The 21,314-nt window shown below is 43.5% G+C and overlaps 1 protein-coding gene across 2 annotated transcripts in view; it reads left to right on the top strand.

The window, feature by feature from the left end:
- The window catches only part of CTNND2 (catenin (cadherin-associated protein), delta 2), a 1,564,764-nt gene that overhangs the window by 1,378,403 nt on the left and 165,047 nt on the right, over nt 1–21,314 (top strand). For both annotated transcript variants that reach the window (XM_006893173.1, XM_006893172.1), the window contains one exon: nt 10,023–10,173. In XM_006893173.1, coding sequence (XP_006893235.1) covers nt 10,023–10,173 — 151 coding nt within the window. The remainder of the gene's footprint in view (nt 1–10,022; nt 10,174–21,314) is intronic.

Raw genomic sequence — 21,314 nt, 5'->3', positions numbered from 1 at the left:
CCCCTCCTGCGCTGTCCCTCCACCCTCCCAAGCATGATGTCCCTCTCCAAGGACCGGTCTCTCCTCACAACATGTCCAAAGTATGTTAGATGGAGCCATAAAAAGGTGATTCGAACTCGTAGTGGCATTCCATCAGATTTCTGAGGCTGTAAATCTTAACATGAGAAAACTGTCTATCGTCTGCCATGGAAACTCAAAATGGACAGTTCTACTGTGGATTCAAATTGCCAGCATCTCAGGCCGTTCGGTCAACAGTGCAACACACTATGGAGTACACAACCCTTTCCCCACATGTGCACACAAACACACACATGCACACGCACATGCACACACACACAGATCCTGTAAAAAACAAATGAAAGTACATCTGGAATCTAATTAAAAATTATCTTGCAAGCAATTAAATAGGAAAATAGTATGGTCCACAATAAAGTTGCAAAAATCAATTAAAAAGTGACGCTGATGTTAACATTAGCAGATAAGCAATTGCTGTAACTACATGTGTTTAAAAAAGCTAAGTTGAGGCAAGCTCTGGTGGACTACTGGCAAGAAGGTGTACTGCAGTCCCAGAGGTGCATGGTTCGAATCCACCAGATGCTCTGTTGGAGAAGGAGGAACAATCTCCTCCTGTACCAGTCAGATCTGATTTGACGGTATACACACACCCACAAAAGAATAAAATTTAAAAAGAAAACACCGACTAAGTTGAGATATGGTAAGAGTATGTGTATGTGTGTGTGTGTGTTGTGTATCCCAATAAAATATTAAAAACACCCTGAGAAATACATTATCCAAAATGAAAAATACAAAGAATAAGATTAATACTAGACATTGCAGAACAGAAAGACTACAGACAGCAACAGAAATTTTATAGAATGAAGCAAAGGGAAAGTTCAGCAGAGCATACATGAGCTTCAAGTTGCCTAATGTATATGTAGTCAGAATCCCCAAGGAAAAGGAGAGGAAAAAAGAGAAACAAAACACAAAATTACTTTTTATAAATAATGGCTTTAAAATTCTCAAATGTAGTAAAAGCCCTAAAACTACAACTTTAGGCTAGCTGTCAAGGATTCCCATGCACAAGAAACAGGAAGACAGCTGTGCAAGGCATAACAATCAAATTGCTCAAATGTGCTGGGTGCTATGTTGCTAGGTGCTAGTGAGTTGATTCTGACTCATTGAGACCTATGAGCAGCAAATCATGAAACTTCCCTTATCCTGTGCCATCCTCACAGGATTTTATATGCTTGAGATCAAAAGCACAGAGATAAAATCTTTAAAACATCCAATGTGGGGGGAACAAAAAAGAATTTTGTATACAAAGATTTCCGTTCTAGCCAATTCCAGTTCATGAGCTTTCCAAGTCTGTAAAACTTACTAGGAAGAGACTGCCCATAGTTTTCCTATGGTGACTAGCACCAAGTGGATTTGAATCACTAACTTTTCAGTTAGCAGCCCAGCACATAATTAATTACTCAAAGCAGAGCTCCTATTTACAGAGATAAGAATGACAGTGGATTTCTAGCTATCAGCAATGCCAGTGAAAGACAATGGAACAACATCTTTAAAGCACTGAAGAGACAGATGAGTTTAGCTGAACACAATCATACACTGAGTTAGATTTCACCCAAAATGTAACTGACCTGCTATCTTCTTCATCATGTTACTTCCAAGGCTTCTTTTGTAGTCCCTATCTTGATCAAAAGCAACCAGCAAGTGAAAAGGAACACAACTACCTGGCAACGAAGGTTCTCTTATGAATGTCAAGATTATATATATGTGGACCTTCTATAAATCTGAGCTCAGCTCCTAACCCCCAATACACAAAGGGTCCTAAAGCATACTCCACCAAGAATGGAAAGTAATATGTAAGCATGTATTGTTGTTAAGTGCCATCAAGTTAACTGTGACTAATAATGACCCTGTGAAACATGGATCTGAACTTTGCCCAATCTTATGCCATCCTCACCATCTCCGACATAATTGAACCCACTGTTACTGTCACCTATGTTGTTGTTGTTGTTATGTGGCGTCGAGTCGTTTGCCACTCATAGCGACCCTATGTACAACAGCCCTAAACCCTGCTCTATCCTGTGCCAATCGCATTGTCTCTGACACACCCATGCCGATTACCCCAGTCACTGAATCAATCCACCTCATAGAGGGTCTTCCCTCCTGTGCTGTCCCTCTACCCTACCAAGCATGATGTCCCTCTCTAAGGACCTGTCTATCCTTACAATCTGTCCAAAGTATGTCAGGCGAAGCCCCAGAATCCTTGCCTAAAAGGAGTAGCCTGGTTTAACCCTCTCTAGAATGGATCTGTTTGTTTTCCTGGCAGTCCATGGTACATTCAATACTCTTCTCCAGCACCACAGCTCAAAGGCGTCAATTCTCCTTCTGTCCTCCCTAGTCATTGTCCAACTCTCTGATGCATAACAAGTGATTGCAAAACTCTCTATCCTAAAGGAACAAAGTTTTGCAAATGGAACCAATTACTGTTGCTAAATATATCATAGCTCAAGTTAGCAGTACAACTGCCTTCAGACTGCGGCACTAGAGCTCTCTAGGAAAAGGCAGTTGTACTTGACTTACCTTACTACCTTTATGGTGTCAGCAAAAGCTCTTTTCTACTTGAAATATTGAGACTTTTCTTAATCAACATAGTCCCTCTAAAATCAACTCTAAAGACAAATTTCAAACTTTTTTCTGTTAGGTGCTAACAGGTGCTAAGTTAGTTCCAGCTCAACCCTCCTTATGAGAGAATAAAGCGCTCCCCAATCCTGTGCAATCTTCACAAATGTTGCTCTTGTTTGAGTCCATTGTTGCAGCATGGTGGCATTTCAAACTCTTTTCAACCACCAAAAGAAGAAATTACTTGCTGAGAAATAATATGTTCTCCCTTTTCTAAAGCATGGAGTTTCTCAGTGAGGCTTCTTCACCAGTACCCTTGAGTACCAATACCACTTGTGAAAATAAACAGTTCTATCATGTAACTCTGAATTCTAAGAGCTGGTACTCGTATCCTAAATCCATTCCCACAGTAACTGATGTTTGAAGGACCACAAAGTCCTTTAAACACTGCCCATCTGGTCCATAAATCCTGTGGCAGCCACCAACCTGAATTCTTCCCTGACTTTTGCTGTCGTGTACCATTATTCCAGAACCAACTTGTAGCTACCCTGCGGTGGGTTTTCCAAGGCAGTAAATGTCACAGGAGGAGATTGCCCATCATCCATGGAGTAACTATTGGATTTAAACTTCTTGCCTTTGGTTTGGTAGCACAACTCCTTACTTCTAAGCCACCAGAGCTCCCTTCATTCCTAACTAGACATTTTAAAATCAGAGTTGATCATTCAGACACTAGTCAGTTGTTAAGAGAATAATGCGAAATATGCAGCAAAATACACATTTCTGAATATTTGGAACATTTTTATAGCAAACTGTCAGGAAAATAAGATTCTGTAAGTAAAAAGAGTTGTTTAGACCATTTCTACTCTCTAATCATGAGAATGAGATGCCGTGGTAAATAATACGGTATCCTAAATGGATTCAGAAATAGACTTCAGAATCTTATGCTGTCTGCAGTAGCCCATACCAGAATACATTGTACTCACCATGGGCACCTTTGAAGCTGTAAAACTTTACCTACACTGTGACTCTATTACTCTTTCAGGTGTTTATGTGTCTACTGAAAGGTTCTGTGGTTTTGGAAGAGATGGCTTTTAAAAATGCTGTTTTTCCTAGCAATTATGAGCAGTTAAAAGTCTTAGGAAGTCAATGGGAAATTAATCATTTAACAAAAACCCATTCAATAACAGTCTGTGAAGTGCTGATAGATCAGAAGTGGAATTTTTACTTTCCATGAAGGAGACCTGGGCTTGATTCTCAGCTAGGGTACACACACAGCCAAAGCTTTTCTTATGTGTTGCTATGAGGCTGAACAACTTTCAGTGGAGCTGCCCAGCCAGGACAAGGCAAGAAAGACAGACCTGAAAAAAAGTGAAGCAGTGTCAACTCGATGGATCACAAGAGATGTTTTGTCCCATTGTTCATGGAGTTGCCATGAGCTGGAGTTGAATCAATGAGAACCAACAACAACATCCTTCTAAAGCAAGAGAATGTTTAAATTAAGTAGATAGTGGTCAGTTAATTCTGAATTTCATCGCTATTATAGCATTGACTCAAAGTAGAGTAGTCAATACTTTAAAGGAAGACTTTTCTAGTTCTGCACCTAATGTTGCCGTGAATAAAGTTCCCTGCTGCAAACCAAAGGGCAGCATTCAAGCTTACCAGCTGTTCTGAGAGAGTCTGCTGTCATACAGATAACAACCTTGGAAACCCGATCTGTGGAACTGTCTACTCTGTTCGGTAGAGTCGCTGTGAGGCAGTATCAACCCAGTGGCACCTGATTTGGGTTTAATATAGGAGTTTTTATCTCCTTACCTTTAGTATTTGGTAATTTCAGTAAGGTCAGTAACTTTTTAACCTTCCATCTAAAACTAACTTGTTTGCATGTGGACCCTCAGAGCATGACTTTTGGAGACCCCAGGTCAGCCAGAACACACTTTTTAGTCACAAGTCACAGTTGTTCTAAAAGTTCTTCCTTCCTTCTTCGGTTTATGCAATTCAGTTAATATTCTGAAAGGAAGATTAACAGTATAATTATCCAGATTTTCCCTTTTTAAAAATTTCTGGTAGCTTGCTAAATAATTTGAGATTTAAAAGAGCAAAACCCAAAACCAAAATCCAAACATGTTGCTTTTGAGTTGATTCTGACTCAGAGTAACCCTGATAGGACTTGAAGCACTTACTGAAGATCAAAGATGACTGTTTCAGTATAGATTATATCTCAACATCAAGAAAACAAAAATCCTTACAAGTCAGTCAAAAGGCAATATCATGATAGAGGAAGAAAGATTGAAGTTGTCAAGGATTTCATTTTACTTGGACCCACAATCAATACCCATGGCAGTAGCTGTCAAGAATCATAAAACATCATGTTGGACAAATTTGCTGTCAAAGACTTCCTTAAAATCCTGAAAACCAAAAATGTTACTGTAAAGACTGAGATGTGTCTGAACCAAGTCATGGTATTTCAATTGCTTCGTATACATGGGAAAGTAGGACAATGAGTAGGAAAGATTGAAGAAGAATCGATGTCTTTGAATTGTGGTGCTAAAAAAGAGTATTGAATATGAAATGGATTGCCAAAAGAACAAACACATCTGTCCTGGAGGGATTGCAAACAGGATGCTCCGTAGAGGCAGGTCGATAAGAGTGTCTCACATACTTTGGGCATGTTTTCAGGAGTGACCAGTCTTGGAAAGGGAAGATCAAGCTTAGAAAAGGGTAGGATCTCAAAGGATCCTCAGTAAGGTAGACCAACACAGAGACAGCGACAGGACTTTAAGCACAGTAGAGATTGTAGGATCCCACTGGATTGATCAAAATTTCTATTTGTTGTACATGAAGGAGGTGTCAGTTGGAGTTGATTTGGTGACATTTCAGTGGTGGCCTAAATAGTGAGAAGCTGCCCTGCAATCCTGAAGGCATGTGGTTCGAGGCCACCAGCCCCTCTGCATGAAAAGGATGGGCACTCTCCTCCTGTGTGATTAATTGTAAACCCACTGGAGGGTCAGCTGTGGGTCAACTCTGACTCGACGGTACATAACAATAACAACAACACTTATAGTGAGGAACAATGTGAAACAGAAATTTGTGCTGAGGCACTTGGCCCTTCTTTATTTTCTACTCATTCAGTTTCATTACATCTGTGCTTCCATTTTCCTTGATGCAGAAAAATAAAAAGGGAGAAAAGAATGAAAAATACAAATGAGATATTGTCAGTTAAACTTACTCAAACTCTGTAATTTCCCCATTGCTTTATACTTCTGTTGTAGCTCTGCAGATGGGGTGGGGATAGGGTGTCCCTTTCTCGGTCTGGAATCATCCTTACTTCATCTTGTTCTTTGTTCTCTTCATTATTTTGGGGCTCCAGTAGGGGCTCTGTGATAAGGAACTGCATCTGTAAATGCTGGCTTGACCCTCACCTGTGTGCCAGAAATACTCAGGAACCTTCCTGAAAGGCACCCAGCCAGACAGCACCTCATGGACACCCCACATTCAAGCCAGGACACCGCTCTGTAGCCTCAGTCCTTAGCCGTGTCTCCTCCATTACACATATCCCATCTGTTCATGACCCATGTGGACACTCGAGCACTCCCTTTGCCCACTGAGGTTTCCATTAATCTTTCTGCCTCTCAGACATCTTGCCATCTCTATGCTTGTGGCCTCTCCATGGTAGCACAGAGGCTCTGCTGACTCAACCTCTGTTTATCCCACAAATTTTCAATCTTTGGGGGAACTAGGTCCTACATAGAGGGCACTGATAACAGATTCATAGGGCAATGCTTTCTGCACCTCCAGCTTCTTTTTCAAAGTCTATGCCTTTTAATCTCAGCAGCTTGGAGACTTGGTATTGACTCAAAGTAGGAAAATATTTTTCTTTATGTTCTCATATCCGTTCAAATAGGTTTCATCTTCCACCTGTACCTGTGCCTTTTAGCTTTAAATGCCCTGGCTCTGCTGTTTTGTTCTCTGTCCCAGATGATGACCCCAGTTCTGTCCCCAGGGAGAGGGATAAGAAAGAAGAATTGCTAGTTACTATCTTGAAGTATTCAAAATGATCTCCATCGCTTGAAAATAGAAGTGATCTTTGCACAGAGAAGATCCTTTTTGTCAAGAAAGAGACCTTTTCTGTGTCTTGATTCATGAGTTATAAATTCTAACAGATTCTTCTTAAGGTTCATAATTGAGATACCCAGTAACTCTTTTAACAGCACATGAAACATCTTGAACTCAGAAAAATGTCTAATAGGGTCCCTAAGTCCAGTGTCTGGATGTCCCTTTTAACTGTTAAACATTACAACATAACAGAAATGTGCATCTGTAACATCTGTGCCTTCATTAAGCCATGGAGAGTATTTTCTTGTTACTCTCAAATCATTTCCCCACACAACTGAGAGTCATTCCAGATTCTCCATACACACCACCTTTTTTGTGTCCAACACCAAGTGGGTATAAATACCTAGACTCCTGAGAAAGACAAACAAAGTCATGACACGGGAACTTCATGTCCCATCCACTTCACCTCCGTGCAGGTCTGGAGGGATGGAGGGATGGGGTGGGCAGTGTCTGTAAAGCTGAACACCGAGGATTCCATGTGAAGCAAGAAGATAAAGGTAGAGGAAGAAATAGTGTCAGCAGCACAGAGCAAACCATTTGGAGTAGCAGGAACTGGAATAGAGAAACAAGCCCTCTGTGGACAGGCACCAATAATAATCTGTGTGTCCATTTCTTTATCAAGTGACAAGGCTGTTCTTCTAGGAATTTGGAGGATTAAGTTGGTGAATTAAAAGAGGACAGAGTTGTAGAAACAAGTACCTGTGTCCTGGAAAGAGGTGACTGGATACGAGTCATTTTTAGGTTCATGCATAACCTGCCTGCATGCCCAGGAGTGGTCTCCAAGCTCTTCCTTCAGTGCCATGACTGTCTCCCCTGGTTTAAAAAGTGCTGTTGGTGTTGATACTCATCCCCCCATGTAAACATTGACCCACTCTTTAATCCATCTCCCTCTCTCTCTCCCCCCCACTCTGTCTCTCTCCCTCTCTCTCTCTGTCCCTCTCCTCTCCCTCCCCCTCTGCCTCCCCTCCCCCTCTCCTCTCCCCTCACTCCTCTCCCCCCTTTCTCCTCTCCCCCCACTCTCCTCTCCTCCTTCTCTCCTCTCCCCTCTCTCTCTCTCCTCTCCCATCTCTTTTCCTCTCTGCTCTCTCCTCTCTCCTATCTCTTCTCTTCTCCTCTCCTCTCCTCTCCTCTCCTCTCCTCTCCCCTCCCCTCTCCCACCTCTCCCCCTCTCTCTTCCCCCCTTCTCTCCTCTCCCCCGACTCTCCTCTCCTCCTTCTCTCCTCTCCCATCTCTCTCCTCTCCTCTCTTTTCTCCTCTCTTCTCCTCTCCTCCTTCTCTCCTCTCCCCTCTCTCTCTCCTCTCCCATCTCTCTCCCCTCCTCTCTCTTCTCCTCTCTTCTCCTCTACTCTCCTCTCTCTCCTTCTCTAGGTCTCTCCTTAGAATTCAGGAAGGACCCAAAAGTATGAGGGTTGGATATGCTCAAGAGCCCAGTGTTTTCTCTAGAGAGGACACTGGAGTGAGGAGACAGACATATATTGGGAACCTCTGTCTCAGGTGTGAACTGACAAATGATGGAAGTCACATCCAGGCACTCAAGCTCCTCTAGGCAATGCCCAGACCTCTAGGATTTGCCAATGGTCCCAGTAATGGGCTTGGGATCAGAGATGCTCCACTGAGTTCTGGCAGCTTCCCAACCACCTTAGATTGTCTAGGGCTTGAGACCCAAGGTGGGGGCAGGACAAAGTACATGATATGAGTGATGGGGATAAGAACCTGTGTGAATATGACGTCTGATGTAGGATGGGATGAAGATGTTTGTTGTTTTTTTTTCAATCTCATATTTCATGCAGGGCTGGGCTGAGGATGTGGCAGGCATGGCGTATGCCCTACGGTCACTGCCAGAGGGGGCTCCCTGCCTGCCACAGGTGAGAGCCAGCTCTGGGATGCCTGCCCTATGGGAAAGGGAGGAGGAGAGGGCCAGCATGGGTGGCTCGGGAGGGCTCCACACCAGAGGTGCTCCTCTGGAGGACTTCACCAGAGACTCCTCAACCTCATTTAATGAGTTTCATGCTCCTAGATCATAAATGAAATTGCAATAGACTTAACCCCTATGTGCACTAATGTCTATACTGCACCCTCTGGTGTGGAATACTGTCCAAGAGTGTAAAGTGTATTCAGAAATGTCGACCTAACTTCAATCCATTCACTGAATCAGAATGTTTTTGTCATCCTAATATTGCAATTGCATTTCCATCCCGGGCATATGTTCCATTAGGAGTCCCTGGGTGGCACAAGTAGTTAAGTGCTGGTCTACTAACTCAAAGGCTGGTGTTTCGATCCACTCAGGGGCACCTTGGAAGAAAGGCCTGGTCATCTGTTCCTGAAAGGCCATAGCCATTGAGACCCTTTGTAATTCTGTTCACCCCTCTCACACACACAAGGTGGACATCATGAGTTAGAAGCAGCTTGATTGCAGTGAGTTAATCCTGATTGAGTTTGGTTTGACTTCCATTGATTGGGGTCAGCGATTACTATCCCCAAACATATGACCTCTGTTGCTTGGCAACATTAAGAGATTTAATCATGATCCTGGTATTAGTAAATACTAATACTCATTTTTATTCAGCGGATGACTTCAGGATACATATCTTGCATTAACTCATCTCTGTCCTGAGACAGAATCCAAAATAAAGTCTCATTTTTAAAAATCACAGTGTCCTCACTCAGCCTCTTCACATGGTCTACTTATCCAGGGTGTTGGAATATTGTTAATGCCCCTTAATATAGCTAGCCACTCCTTCCTGTCCCAAATTCCTCTATCTTCAAGCAATACATGGACAGATGGCTTTACAACTAGAAGTACTGCCAACACAGACAGAGAGAAGCTAATAGTGGCTCACAGATGAGCCCTGGAACTTGCATTGTTGAAGGCAAAAAAGAAAGGTACACATTTTAAACAGATGACTGACGTTTTCAAGCTATACTAGAGTAACCAGTCACCTGTTGGTGTGAGGTTAGTTCTAGCTTACAGAGGCCCCCTCTGCATCACTCAGGGTAGAGCTTTGCTCCATGCAGTTCTCAGTGGCTGACTTTTCAGAAGGTGATTCCCCAGACCTTGCTTAGGAGGCACCTCTGGGAAGACCTGAGTCTTCAAACTTTCTGTTACCAGCCAAACTTGCATTAACCAATTGCACCACGCAAGGACTCACTCTGCAATTAGGTCGTGGTAACTCAGCCCGTTTGGCTTCTAAAATTAGCACTCTGCGTGCTCACACACGCACTGTTCATGTGCCGGGCTCCCTGCCTCCAATCCTGATGCCCTTTGCCTCTCTCTGCAGTGGTCAGTGTACATCCGAGCTGCTGTCCGGAAAGAGAAGGGGCTGCCCATCCTGGTGGAGCTGCTGCGAATAGACAATGACCGCGTGGTGTGCGCCGTGGCCACGGCCCTGCGGAACATGGCCTTGGACGTCAGAAATAAGGAACTCATTGGTAAGCCGCTCAATGCCCTGTTTTAAAGGCAGCCCTCCCCTTTTCAGTCTCCTCAGATGTGACCTCATGTACGGGATGGAAGGGTGCATTTCTTTTCTGGCTCCAAGACCCTGATTCTTTAGAATTTAAGGAAAATGAGGCTGGACAGGTGTGTAGCTTGCCATCACCAGTCTGTGAAACTGCCATACTCATCCGTTGGTACCGGCGTACCAGTCGTTTGTGTCCATTCTCTTGGGTTCCGCTGTGCTGAGCTGTGCTTTACTGATGGGATCTGAGTCGCACTAGTCACTTGTGGTTATTCAGGTGATGGTGGTGGTTGAATGCTGTCAAGTTGGAACTTTGGGGCTAACAGAACATCAGGCAACATAACAACACTTGCTGTTGTTGATGTGTGGAGTTGAGTCAGAACCGACCCACAGCTGACCCTTCAGCAGGTTTGCAGGGAGGTAAATTGCACCGGAAGAGATGAAAGCGTGTTGTCCTTGTTTGCTGTTCAGTTGACCCTCAACCCCTGGTGGCCCCACGCTGAATGGAGGGAAGCAGCCCGCAGCCCTTTGTCATCCCCGGGATGGATTGCAGATGAGACTGTGGCATTCCGCAGATTTGTCATTGGCTGGTTTTTAGAAGGTGGTCACCGGGCCTTGCTTCCTAGTCCAGCCTGGACTGGATGCTCCACTGCAGCATTCTCTACATCACAGCAGCTTGTAAACCTTCACTGACAAACAGGCAGCGGCCGCATGTGAGGTGCACTGACCTAGAAGTGAGCCTGAGGCTCTATCCTGTTTTACCACTGAATGACCATATTCGCTCTTTAAACCCAAAGTGTGTTGGTTTTTTGTTTTTGTTTTTGTGGGTTTTTTTTTTCAAAAATTATCTCCCTTTAATTTGATATTGAAGAAGTGCAGAGATTCTTTCACTAATGAGGCATTAAAGAAGGAATACATTCATGTTATTTCCTCAAAGGGTGTTTATTCATGACCTACTTTGTTCTAAGCCCTGAATTCTCTCACTGAGCGGAGCAGACAGCAAGTCCTCCCAGTGGGGTTTGCCTTCCATGGGGAGGGGTGGTAGGACATGCTTAAGTGGGACTCATGATGTGTGAAAAGCAGAATGAGGAAATAGAGGAGATTGTTGGGAGTGAGTGGGGAATGCGGTTGCTATTCTAAAGGTGTGGTCAAACTCAGAGCTTTAGGGGTGATAGCATTTGAGCAAGGCTTCAAGGAGGGAGCCCCGTAGAGAGCTGGGAAACAGCAGAGTGTGGTAAGCTGCATGTGGTCTGTGGAGCAGGAGCTGAGGTGGGCCAGTGGGTTTAGTTCTTCAGCAATCCCATGAAAATTGAAGCATGGAGTCTCGGACTAAGAGGTCTTCTGGTAGCCCCTGTGTTGATGGGAAGATGCCCAGGTTAGGGCTGAGAGACCCTCAATGGGACCTGCCAGAGGCATTATACAAGCCTTCTACCAAAATGATCCCACCAGGAGATGATTCTAGTGGTAACAGTGGTCAAATGCAACATAAATTCTTCCAGCCTGGCTGAGGGTAACAGGTGTTGATGAATGACTTCGAGAAGCCAGATAGTAGAGTGTTGTACCACCCACTATGGTAGAGGTCAAGGTGGCCTGCATCCTGAGGGAGAATGAGATGAGATGAGATTGGACACAATGGCAAGATATCATTCCTGGGGTAATTGGAATGCAGACATGTGTCTACACGTGACACCCCAATATTTCCTAGGTGCACGGGTCTGCTTCTATTCTCCCCATCCCTGTGCACCCGAAGCCCTCAGTCATCTGGGGACCAGCCACTGCCTCCTACCATCCACACCTCACCCTCCAATAAAAACTAAACCCACACCTCATCCTCCAATAAAACTGAATGAGTCACAAGTCCCAGTTATCCTTTCTCAGAGAGGGACGCCAGGCTTCAATTCCATAGCCACTCCATGGCGTTCACTCTTCTATTTCTAGTACATTAAAAGGTGTGGTATGAACACCCAACTGGATATCTGTGCCTAATTTGAATTTACTTCCGATATTGTTTGTGGATACTGTAGACTTAAATGAGGTTATTAGCTTGGGAGGTCCAGACACCCTCTCCCTACTCACTCCCCCTCCCCTTGTGCGTTTGCTTCAGACAAGGCAGTGCTGGCATTTCCAATAAAACGCTACCTTTCCTCCAGAAAAGGTGGGGGCGAAATCAATAGCTAATCAGTCTGCCGCCCGGATGCTAACTACTAGGCATGATGTGTTTGCGTGTTTTATTTCTTTGGGTGGATTAAAATATAACAGAATAGCAAACTATTGATTGGTTTTGTGGCTTCTGGGTGTCTCGTCTTTCTCACAAGCTGGTTATCTGAGCCTGAGCGTGAGGCAGCCGCATTTGGAGTTCCATGCTGCCTGTGTTAAATTAAGCCTTTACTATCAAATGTCACGAGACAGGAATTAGAGCCAACCATTTGAAAATAGAAGTGAAATATCTATGGCGTGGGCATCAGTAAATTTTTCCCTTGAATGAGGAAAGCAAGATTTCACAAATCCAACAGATAGCATTTTATATTATGGAAAAAGGAGACGTGGTCTTTGCTAATCCTTTTGCTTTATATATTGCATCTAAGCAGTGATTTTAAAACAGAGGAAAATACTATTCAGATCTTTATATATTGAGTGGAAAGCTGCAGTGCCTTGAAACAAAAGGTACAAGTAATGAAAGCTGGACCTCAGCAGTCTATTTTCTGAAGACTCAAATAGAAGTCTCTGGCATGAATTTCAGCTTTTTGTATCAACTTTATTTTAAACATGTCCAGCTACAAATGGTCATTTCAAGCATAACATACTGAATTCCTCATTCCCCCCTAAACTTGAGCCTTGTGTAATCAAATGGGACTTTGTTCTTGCAATGGTCCAAGGCAAACACATTAGGATTCTTCTTGACTCTTCATCTCTTGTAGTTTATGCAAAATGCTTCCCTTCAATTCAGATCACCCCAGGACGTGATATTTCTCTTCATTGCTTTATCCTTTGTTCAAAACTCCCATTGTCTGTTATTATCACAGCTTCCTATATGTTCTTCCTGCTTCTGTCTTCAGTCCTCCTCCCTATACAGCATCCAAGTGGTCATGCCAAACCATTCATCACATCATAGCATTTCTCTACACAAAACCCTCCAATCGTTCCTATCTTTGTTGTTGTTGTTATGTGCCGCCGAGTCACTTGCAACTCATAGCGACCCTATGTACAACAGCCCTAAACTCTGCTCTGTCCTGTGCTAATCGTATTGTCTCCAACACACCCATCCCACCTACCCCAGTCACTGAATCAGTCCACCTCATAGAGGGCCTTGCCTCCTGCTCTGTCCCTCCACTCTCCCAAGCATAATGTCCCTCTCCAAGGACCGGTTCCTCCTTACAACATGTCCAGTGTATGTTAGACGGAGCCTCAGAATCCTTGCCTCCAAGGAGCCGCCCAGTTTAACCCTCTCCAGGATGAATCTGTTTGTTTTCCTAGCAGTCCATGGTACCCTTAATACTCTTCTCCAGCACCGCAGCTCAAAGGCATCAATTCTCCTTCTATCCTCCTAGTCATTGTTCAACTCTTTGATGCACAACAAGTGATTGCAAAGACCATGGCCTGTATCAGACATGCCTTAGTCTCCAGAAGGACACCATTGCTCTTCAGTACTTTGGTTCCTATCTTACTCAGTGGAAAATCAGCACTGCTCAGCAGATGAGGCTCCACCTGACCTATCTTCCCATCACTGATCAACTTCCTCTCTCCCTCCTCTCCATTACTACCTTCTTCAGCCACTGCTTTGTATTGGTGTCTTTATTACGTGAAGCCTGATTCTACCCCAGGACATTTGAACTGCTCTTCTTTCTGTCTCCAGGTGTCCTCATCATCGAGATGTCTGTGTGGTCCAGTCCTTAGTTTTATGTAGATGGTTATTCTGATGTTACTTTCCAAACAGAACTATTTCCAGCTATCCTTTAAAAGGAATTACAGCTCTGAACTTCTTTCTCTATTTTTTTTCCTCCACAACAGTGATCACCTGTTATCATATAATGTATTACTTATCTTAATTCTCCAGCTTTCCTTTTTGGAACATAAGCTCCATGATGTCAGGGAGCTCTGTCTTATTTGGTCATGGAAATTTCCAAGACTCTTGAACTACCTAAAGAACAGCTAGTTGTATTTTCTGAGTTTAGTCCATTTGCTTTAATTGTCATCAAGTCAGAACTGCCTCCTAGCTGACTCCCCCGGAGGGTGTCTGAGACTGGAAGTCACACAAGACGAGATTGCCTGTCTGTCTGCTCTGGAGCTGCTCGTGGATTCAAATCACCAAAAAAGTTAACAATCTGCTTCCCTATGTTGTTGTTTTTGTTAGAAATTGTCCAGTCAAGGTTGCCTCATAATGACCCTATGAACAACAGATCTGCACCCTGCCCTGTCCTGTGCCATCCTCACAATCTCTGGCACGCTCGAATCCATCGCTGCAGTCACCGTGTCAATCCATGCAGTTGAGGGTCTTCTGCTCTTGAACCAACCCTCCATCTTTCCAAGCATGATGTCCCTCTCCAATGAATAGCCTCTACCAGCAAAACACCAAAGTATGTGAGATGAAGCTTTATCAAATTTGCTTCCTAGGAGCCCTCTGGCTCCACCTTCTCCACCACCTTCTTCTTTTGACAGTCCGTCAGATACCCACTACTCTTCCCCCACACCAAACCTCAAAGGCACCAATGCTTCAACTGTCATCCTCAGTCATTGTCCACTCCTCACATGCACAGCAAAGCATTGAAAAGGCCATGGCCTGAGTCAGGCTCATCGTAGTCCTCAAACTGACGTCACTGCACCTCAATAATTTGGAGAGGCTCCTGAATACAGTATGTCTCCTGACCTCCTGGTATGTAGTTGTTGTGTATCATCAAGTCAGAACCAACCCATAGCTGACCCTCCAGCAGATATTCAGAGACAGTAATCACATGGGAGGAGATTGTCCATCCCTCCACTATGAAGCAACTGGTGGATTCAAACAGAGTGCTTTGGGATTGCAGTGCTGATTCTGATTCTTACCAATAGGCCACCAGAGGGGTGTGTGTGTGTGTGTATAAATATATACATATATAGATATGTACACACATATACATATATACACACATATATAGACCACCAGATATATAGATATAGAGATAGAGATACACACACACATATATACATATACATGTATATGTGTGTTTATATGTATATGTATGTGTGTATGTATATGTATGTATGTGTATACGTGTATGTATGTATGTATGTATGTATGCATCGTAAAACCCTCAGGGCTGGTTTTAATTCTTTTTGGTCAAACAGTCTTCTAAGTCATATAGCACTGGTCTATTTATTTGCTGTACAGAGGTAACTTGTGGTTGCTGTGATGCTAAACACTGTGACATTGATGTGTCAAATGTGGTAATGGTTACCCATGATGGACAGTGTTTGGTGGAGCTTCCCGATTAAAACAAACTTGGAAGCAGGAGTGGCATCCACTTCCAAAATAGCTTGCCTCTGGAAACTCTATGAACTTGGTGAAATGATACAAGTTATACAAGTGTTTGGGTCTTTTGTTCATAGGATTGCTATGAGTTGTCTACAACTCAGTGGTGCTTAACAACAACAACATGTGTATGTACATGTGTTCATATGGTGGCTGTTGTTGTGTATTGTCAAATCAAGACTTACACATAGCTGACCCTCTGGTGGGTTTTCAGAGGCAGTTAATCACATGGGAGGAGATTGCCCATCCTTCTCCCATGGAGCAGGTGGTGGCTTCAAATGGTGTGCCTTCAGGATTACAGCACAGCTTCTTGCCAATAGGCCACCAAGTGTCTCTTGGTCCTCTCTCTCTAAATAGATACACACACACACACACACACACACACACACACACACGCGCGCGCATATTATATCACCATAAATCAAACCAGTAGGCATTGAGCTGATTTTGCCTTTGAGTGACTCCTGTGTTACAGAGTTATTGAATCGTTGTTAGGTTTCAAGTCACCTCTCCCTCATAGCGACCCTGTGAGTCAGCTTATCGGAACTTTGCCTTTTCCCGGACCAGCCTCATGACTTCTGTCCTGCTCAAGCCCATTGTGTCGGCTCATCTCATGGAGGGCCTTCCTCTCTTTTGTCAACTAGCTACTTCCCCAACATAATATCTCTCTCTAAAGAGTTTCTCCTGACAAGATGCCCAAAGAAGGTTCCTCACCCTTGCCTCTAAGCAGCGACATGGTTGCACTTCCTTCAAGAATAATGTGTTTGTCCTTTCAGGAATCCATAGGCGATTCCTTATCAATGCCACAATTCAAAGACATTGATTTCTTCTGTCATCTTTATTGATTATCCACCTTTCAGATACATAGGAAGCAAATGAAAATACCATGGCCTGACACAGGAGTACTGTGGTCTTCACATTCGTATCCTTGTTCTTTAGAATTTTGAGAGGCACATGACAGATTTTCCTAATGCAATGCATCTTTTCATTTCTTGACTGTTGAAACCATGGCTGTTGATTGTGGACCCAAGTAAAATGAAATCATTCGTAACTTCAATCGTTTCTCCATTTACCATGATTTTGCTTGTTGATCCAATAGTGATGATTTGTGTTTTCTTGTCAGAGGAGTGTAACCCATATTGAAGGCTGTTGGCTTGGATCTCCTGCAGTAATTAAGCTTCAAGTTTTCTTCACTTTCTGCAAGCAAGCTTGTGTCATTTGCATAACATAGGTTGTTGGTGACTCTTCCTCCTCTGTAGTTCAACTTCTCAAATGAATTGCTTAACATACAGATTGGATTGGAATGGAGAAAAGATACAACTCTGATACACACCTTTCCTTGTTTTAATCTATGAAGTGTTCCTTTGCTTTGCTCAGACAGCAGCTTCTTGATTTGTGTATACATTTCACATGAGCACAATTAAGTGTTTTAGGGTTCCCGTTCTTCTCAGTGTTTGTCATAATTTGGTATGATCCAGAGTCAAATACTAATGTATAACCAATAAAAAATACACATTCTCTGTTTTCAGCCCAGATCCACCTAGTAACAGCAATGATATATTTTTTACATGAATTCTTTTGAATCCATCTTTAATTTCTGGCATTTCCCTGTTAATGTATTACTATTCCAGCATTTTCCCCCCATAATCTTTAGTGTGACTTTACTTGCATGTGATATTAATGGTATTGCTTGATAATTTCCATATTCTTTCAGATCATCTTGTTTTGGGAATGGGAGCAAGTATGGATCTGTTCCAGTCAGTTGGTCAGGCAGCTGTCCGTTAAATGTGATGTTACTGAGTCATCAAGCAGAATGGTGGTGTTCTCTTGGCTGTAATCTTTACAGAGTCAGATCTGATGAGTTCAAACTGCCAACATTTCCATTTACAGGTGTCTTGACTATCTGAATTCAGCTCATTGTCGTCTTATCCAAACCAACTCATAGCTGATCCCCTGTTTGGTTTCCAAGGCTGTAAGCTGCACAAAAGAAGATTTTCCACTTTCTTCTGTGATTCAAAGCATTAGAATTGCTGGCCATTGGATTAGTGGCACAAATCCCTATCGACTATGTCACCAGAGTTCCCTCTTGGTCATGTAGTACTGGCAGAACCAGAAGTACTCCAGATGGGTAGCTCTAACAAACAGAAATGTGTTTTCTCACAAGTTGTTATTGTTAGGTGCTATTGAGTCTGATCTGATACCTAGAAAACCTAGGAAACAGAAGGAACCCTCCTCAGTCCTACGGCAGCCTCACAATCTCCCCTGTATGTTAAGGTCATTGTTGTAGGCACTCCATGTCAGTCGATCTAATTGAGGGTCTTCTATTTTTCACTGATCCTCTACTTTTCCCAAACATGATATCTTTCTCAAGGTGCTGGCCCCTCCTGATAGCATGTCCAACAGAGGCTAAAGCCTAAATTCAAGGACCGGGTAAAGGCTTTCATTCACTGTCACCTCTGGAGAAAGATCCTTGTTTCATCAATTTCTATTCTTCAGTCTGTTGATGATCTTCATGTGGTACAGAGTTTGTTTCTCAGTCGCATTCACGTCCTCTCTCCTTCTTCACATCCCAATATCCTAATGCTCCTTCTTCCACCCCTCTTTGTCCTTGCTTGCTTTTTATCTCAAGCCATTGATTTAAGACACACTTGACACTAATGCTAGCTCATCCTCGTTTACATATAAAACCATTGCAGGGAAGATTATATCTCCAGGTGTAAAACCCCACACCTTCCAGTCCATTCTGCTCATAGTGACACTGGAGGACAGAGTAGATAGAACTGCCCCATAATGTTTTGCGGATCCACCGTGGTCCCTGCCTCCCCATTCTGAGTCAGAGCGGGGGTCTCCCAGGTGTGAGCACAGGTGACCTTGACTGCAGCCAGCTGCCTTTGCCCTTGGCTAGTGGCCCACAGCAGCTCTCATAGACACCGCCAGGGTAGTCTCTCCTAGGGGCGAGAGGGTAAGAGAAGACTCCTCTGGTGGTTCCCCTGTGACCCTAACCTGTAGCTTCACCTCATGCCCAGCATGCCTCGGTCCACTCATACACACTCTTTGGGTAATCTCTGGTGGCCTAGTGTGTGGTGCTGCAAACCCGAAGGCAAGCAGTTCAAATCCATCAACAGGACCACTGGGAAAAGATGGACAATCTCCTCCCATGTAATTATAGCCTCCTAAGATACTGAGATTGTTGACATCTTCAGTTTGTTTGGCTCTACAGTCAACACTCTTGGTACCAGCAGCCAGGAAATTAAAAGACAAATTGTATTGGGAAAGTCAGTTATCAGGAACCTCTCCAAAGTACTGAAGAACAACTATATCAGTCTGTAGACTATGATGCACCTGATCCAGGCCATGGTCTTTGCAATCACTTGTTATGCATCAGAGAGCTGGACAATGACTAGGGAGGATAGAAGGAGAGTTGATGCCTTTGAGCTGTGGTGCTGGAGAAGAGTACTGAACATACCATGGACTGCTAAGAGGAACAAACAAGTTCATCCTGGAGAGGGTGAAGCTGGAGTGCTCCTTGGAGGCAAGGATTCTGAAACTACGTCTGATATACTTTGGACATGTTGCAAGGCCAGTCCTTAGAGAGGGATGTCATTCTTGGTAAGATAGAGGTACAGCACAAGGAGAGGAAGACCCTCGATGAGATGGATTGATTCAGTCACTGGGGTAATGGGGATAGGCGTGTGGGAGACAGTAAGATTGGCAAGGAATCGAGCAGCGTTTAGGACTGTTGTATATAGAGTCAATATGAGTCTCAAGTGACTCAGCAGCACATAACAACAACAACAATACCCACTGGAGGAGGGTCAATTATGAGTCTGTTGTGACTCAGTGGTAATAAGTGAGTAAATGAGTAAGTGAAATCATTAAAGAAGAAAAATGAAAAAAAAAATTCTCGGAGTGGGAATTTCTTTTGTTTTGGCTGTAAAGATTTTCCATGTATAAAACCCTGCTCTGCTTGGTCCCAGAGGGTCACTGTGAGCAGAATCAGCTTGAAAACTGCCTCCTATTTCTCCTGTAGGTGACTGGTGGGGTTCCAACCATTAACCTTTCTGATAGCAGCTCTGTGATTAATCCACTGTACTCTAAGGGAGCCCGTATCACATGGGTAGTGATCAACACTTACAGAACATATATTGGGGCACATACCTTGGTCCGGAACAACAGGGACGTGCAAATCATTTGCGCCACCTGAGAGCCATGAAGAAGGTGATGAATTTCATGGTGTGTTTTTTTGTTTTGTTTTGTTTTTTGCCCAGGCCAGTCACTTCCTGAGTGGCAACTCCCCCTGGGCCTTAGGTACCCCAGTGTGGGAACACAGTACCCGCAGACCACTCTGCACACCACAGAGTCCCTGCCACCCTGGGAGAACTCTAGAAACCTCCTCACTGCTGCCTGGGAAGGCGAGGTGTTATTTTTATCCCTGACACCTTGTGAGCTTCCATTTATTAAGTTGATTTGAGAAAATTTCCGAGACAAACCTTCTCTGCTTTTCAAAACATGTTCCTTCAGACCCCAGCAGATGTTGTTTTAATTAAAACACATGCAATTTCAATTAGTATTTTTTTAGAAGAAGCCTCATTTCCTAGACAAGGTTATACACTGGATCGCTCTCTGCTGGCTTCCTTAAAATATTTTTTTTTTTCATTTTAAACTGGTTTACATACAAAGTTCATATACACTTTTCACACCAGATCTTACCCATTTCCTTTATCCACCCTCCATCCATCCATCAAATTGTTCGACCCTAGGATTAAGCACACCACGCCCCGCCCCCCCACCTCTCTGATCCCACCCCTCACCCCCTTGGATCCTCATACACTTCCACAATAATAGTCTTATACAGTATTTGTCCTTATGAGACTGAGTTACTTCACTTACCTAATGCTCTCCAGTTCCTCCCAAGTTAAGTAGGGTTTACAAAATCATTGCTCCTATGTGCTGTGTAGTATTCCATCATGTGAATGTACCATAATTCCTCCATCCATCCTATTGTGGTTGGCCATTTGGGCTGTTTCCGTATTATTGTGATGGTGAATAACTGCTGGCTTCCTTTAAAAACTTGATTTCGTGAGCTGAATTCCACACAGAAGAAAACTCTGGACATTGGGGGGAACCTGGAATCCCCAGACCAGTGCCTGCGTCAAATCAGCATCTTCTAAGCCCAGAGTCTTAGCGGATGGATCCTGTCCATTATTGGTGGATCCATGGGTTCTACATTCATTAACTTCAGACACCTGTTGGGGGATTGTAGCATTTGAGTCTAGAAGATAAGAATTCCTGAGGAGAAAAGTTGTAAATAAGTCAGAGAGCCAATTATTATTTTATGAAGGAAGCCATAACAATTCACGCCTTGGAAATATGCCAGAGAGGGAAAGAAGATATTTCAATCCTGTTCACATTTTTAACTTCTGCTTAAAGACCTCGAGAGAGAGAGAGAGAGAGCACGAGCCCAGGTACCTTTATTTTGACTGTGTGCGAGGAGCTAGAGTTGGAAAATCAAAAGGGCCGAACTCGTTCAGCATATCTTAAGCTCAAGGAACTGAAGAACAAATTCAAACCTCGAGTTGCTACAATCAAGGATGCTTTAGGCAGAATGT

Source organism: Elephantulus edwardii, unplaced genomic scaffold (assembly GCF_000299155.1).
Source record: "Elephantulus edwardii isolate Elephantulus edwardi_28Jun2011 unplaced genomic scaffold, EleEdw1.0 scaffold00125, whole genome shotgun sequence".
Taxonomy (NCBI): domain Eukaryota; kingdom Metazoa; phylum Chordata; class Mammalia; order Macroscelidea; family Macroscelididae; genus Elephantulus; species Elephantulus edwardii.
Note: the sequence above shows the minus strand (reverse complement) of the source record. Positions and strands in the feature narration are given on the sequence as shown.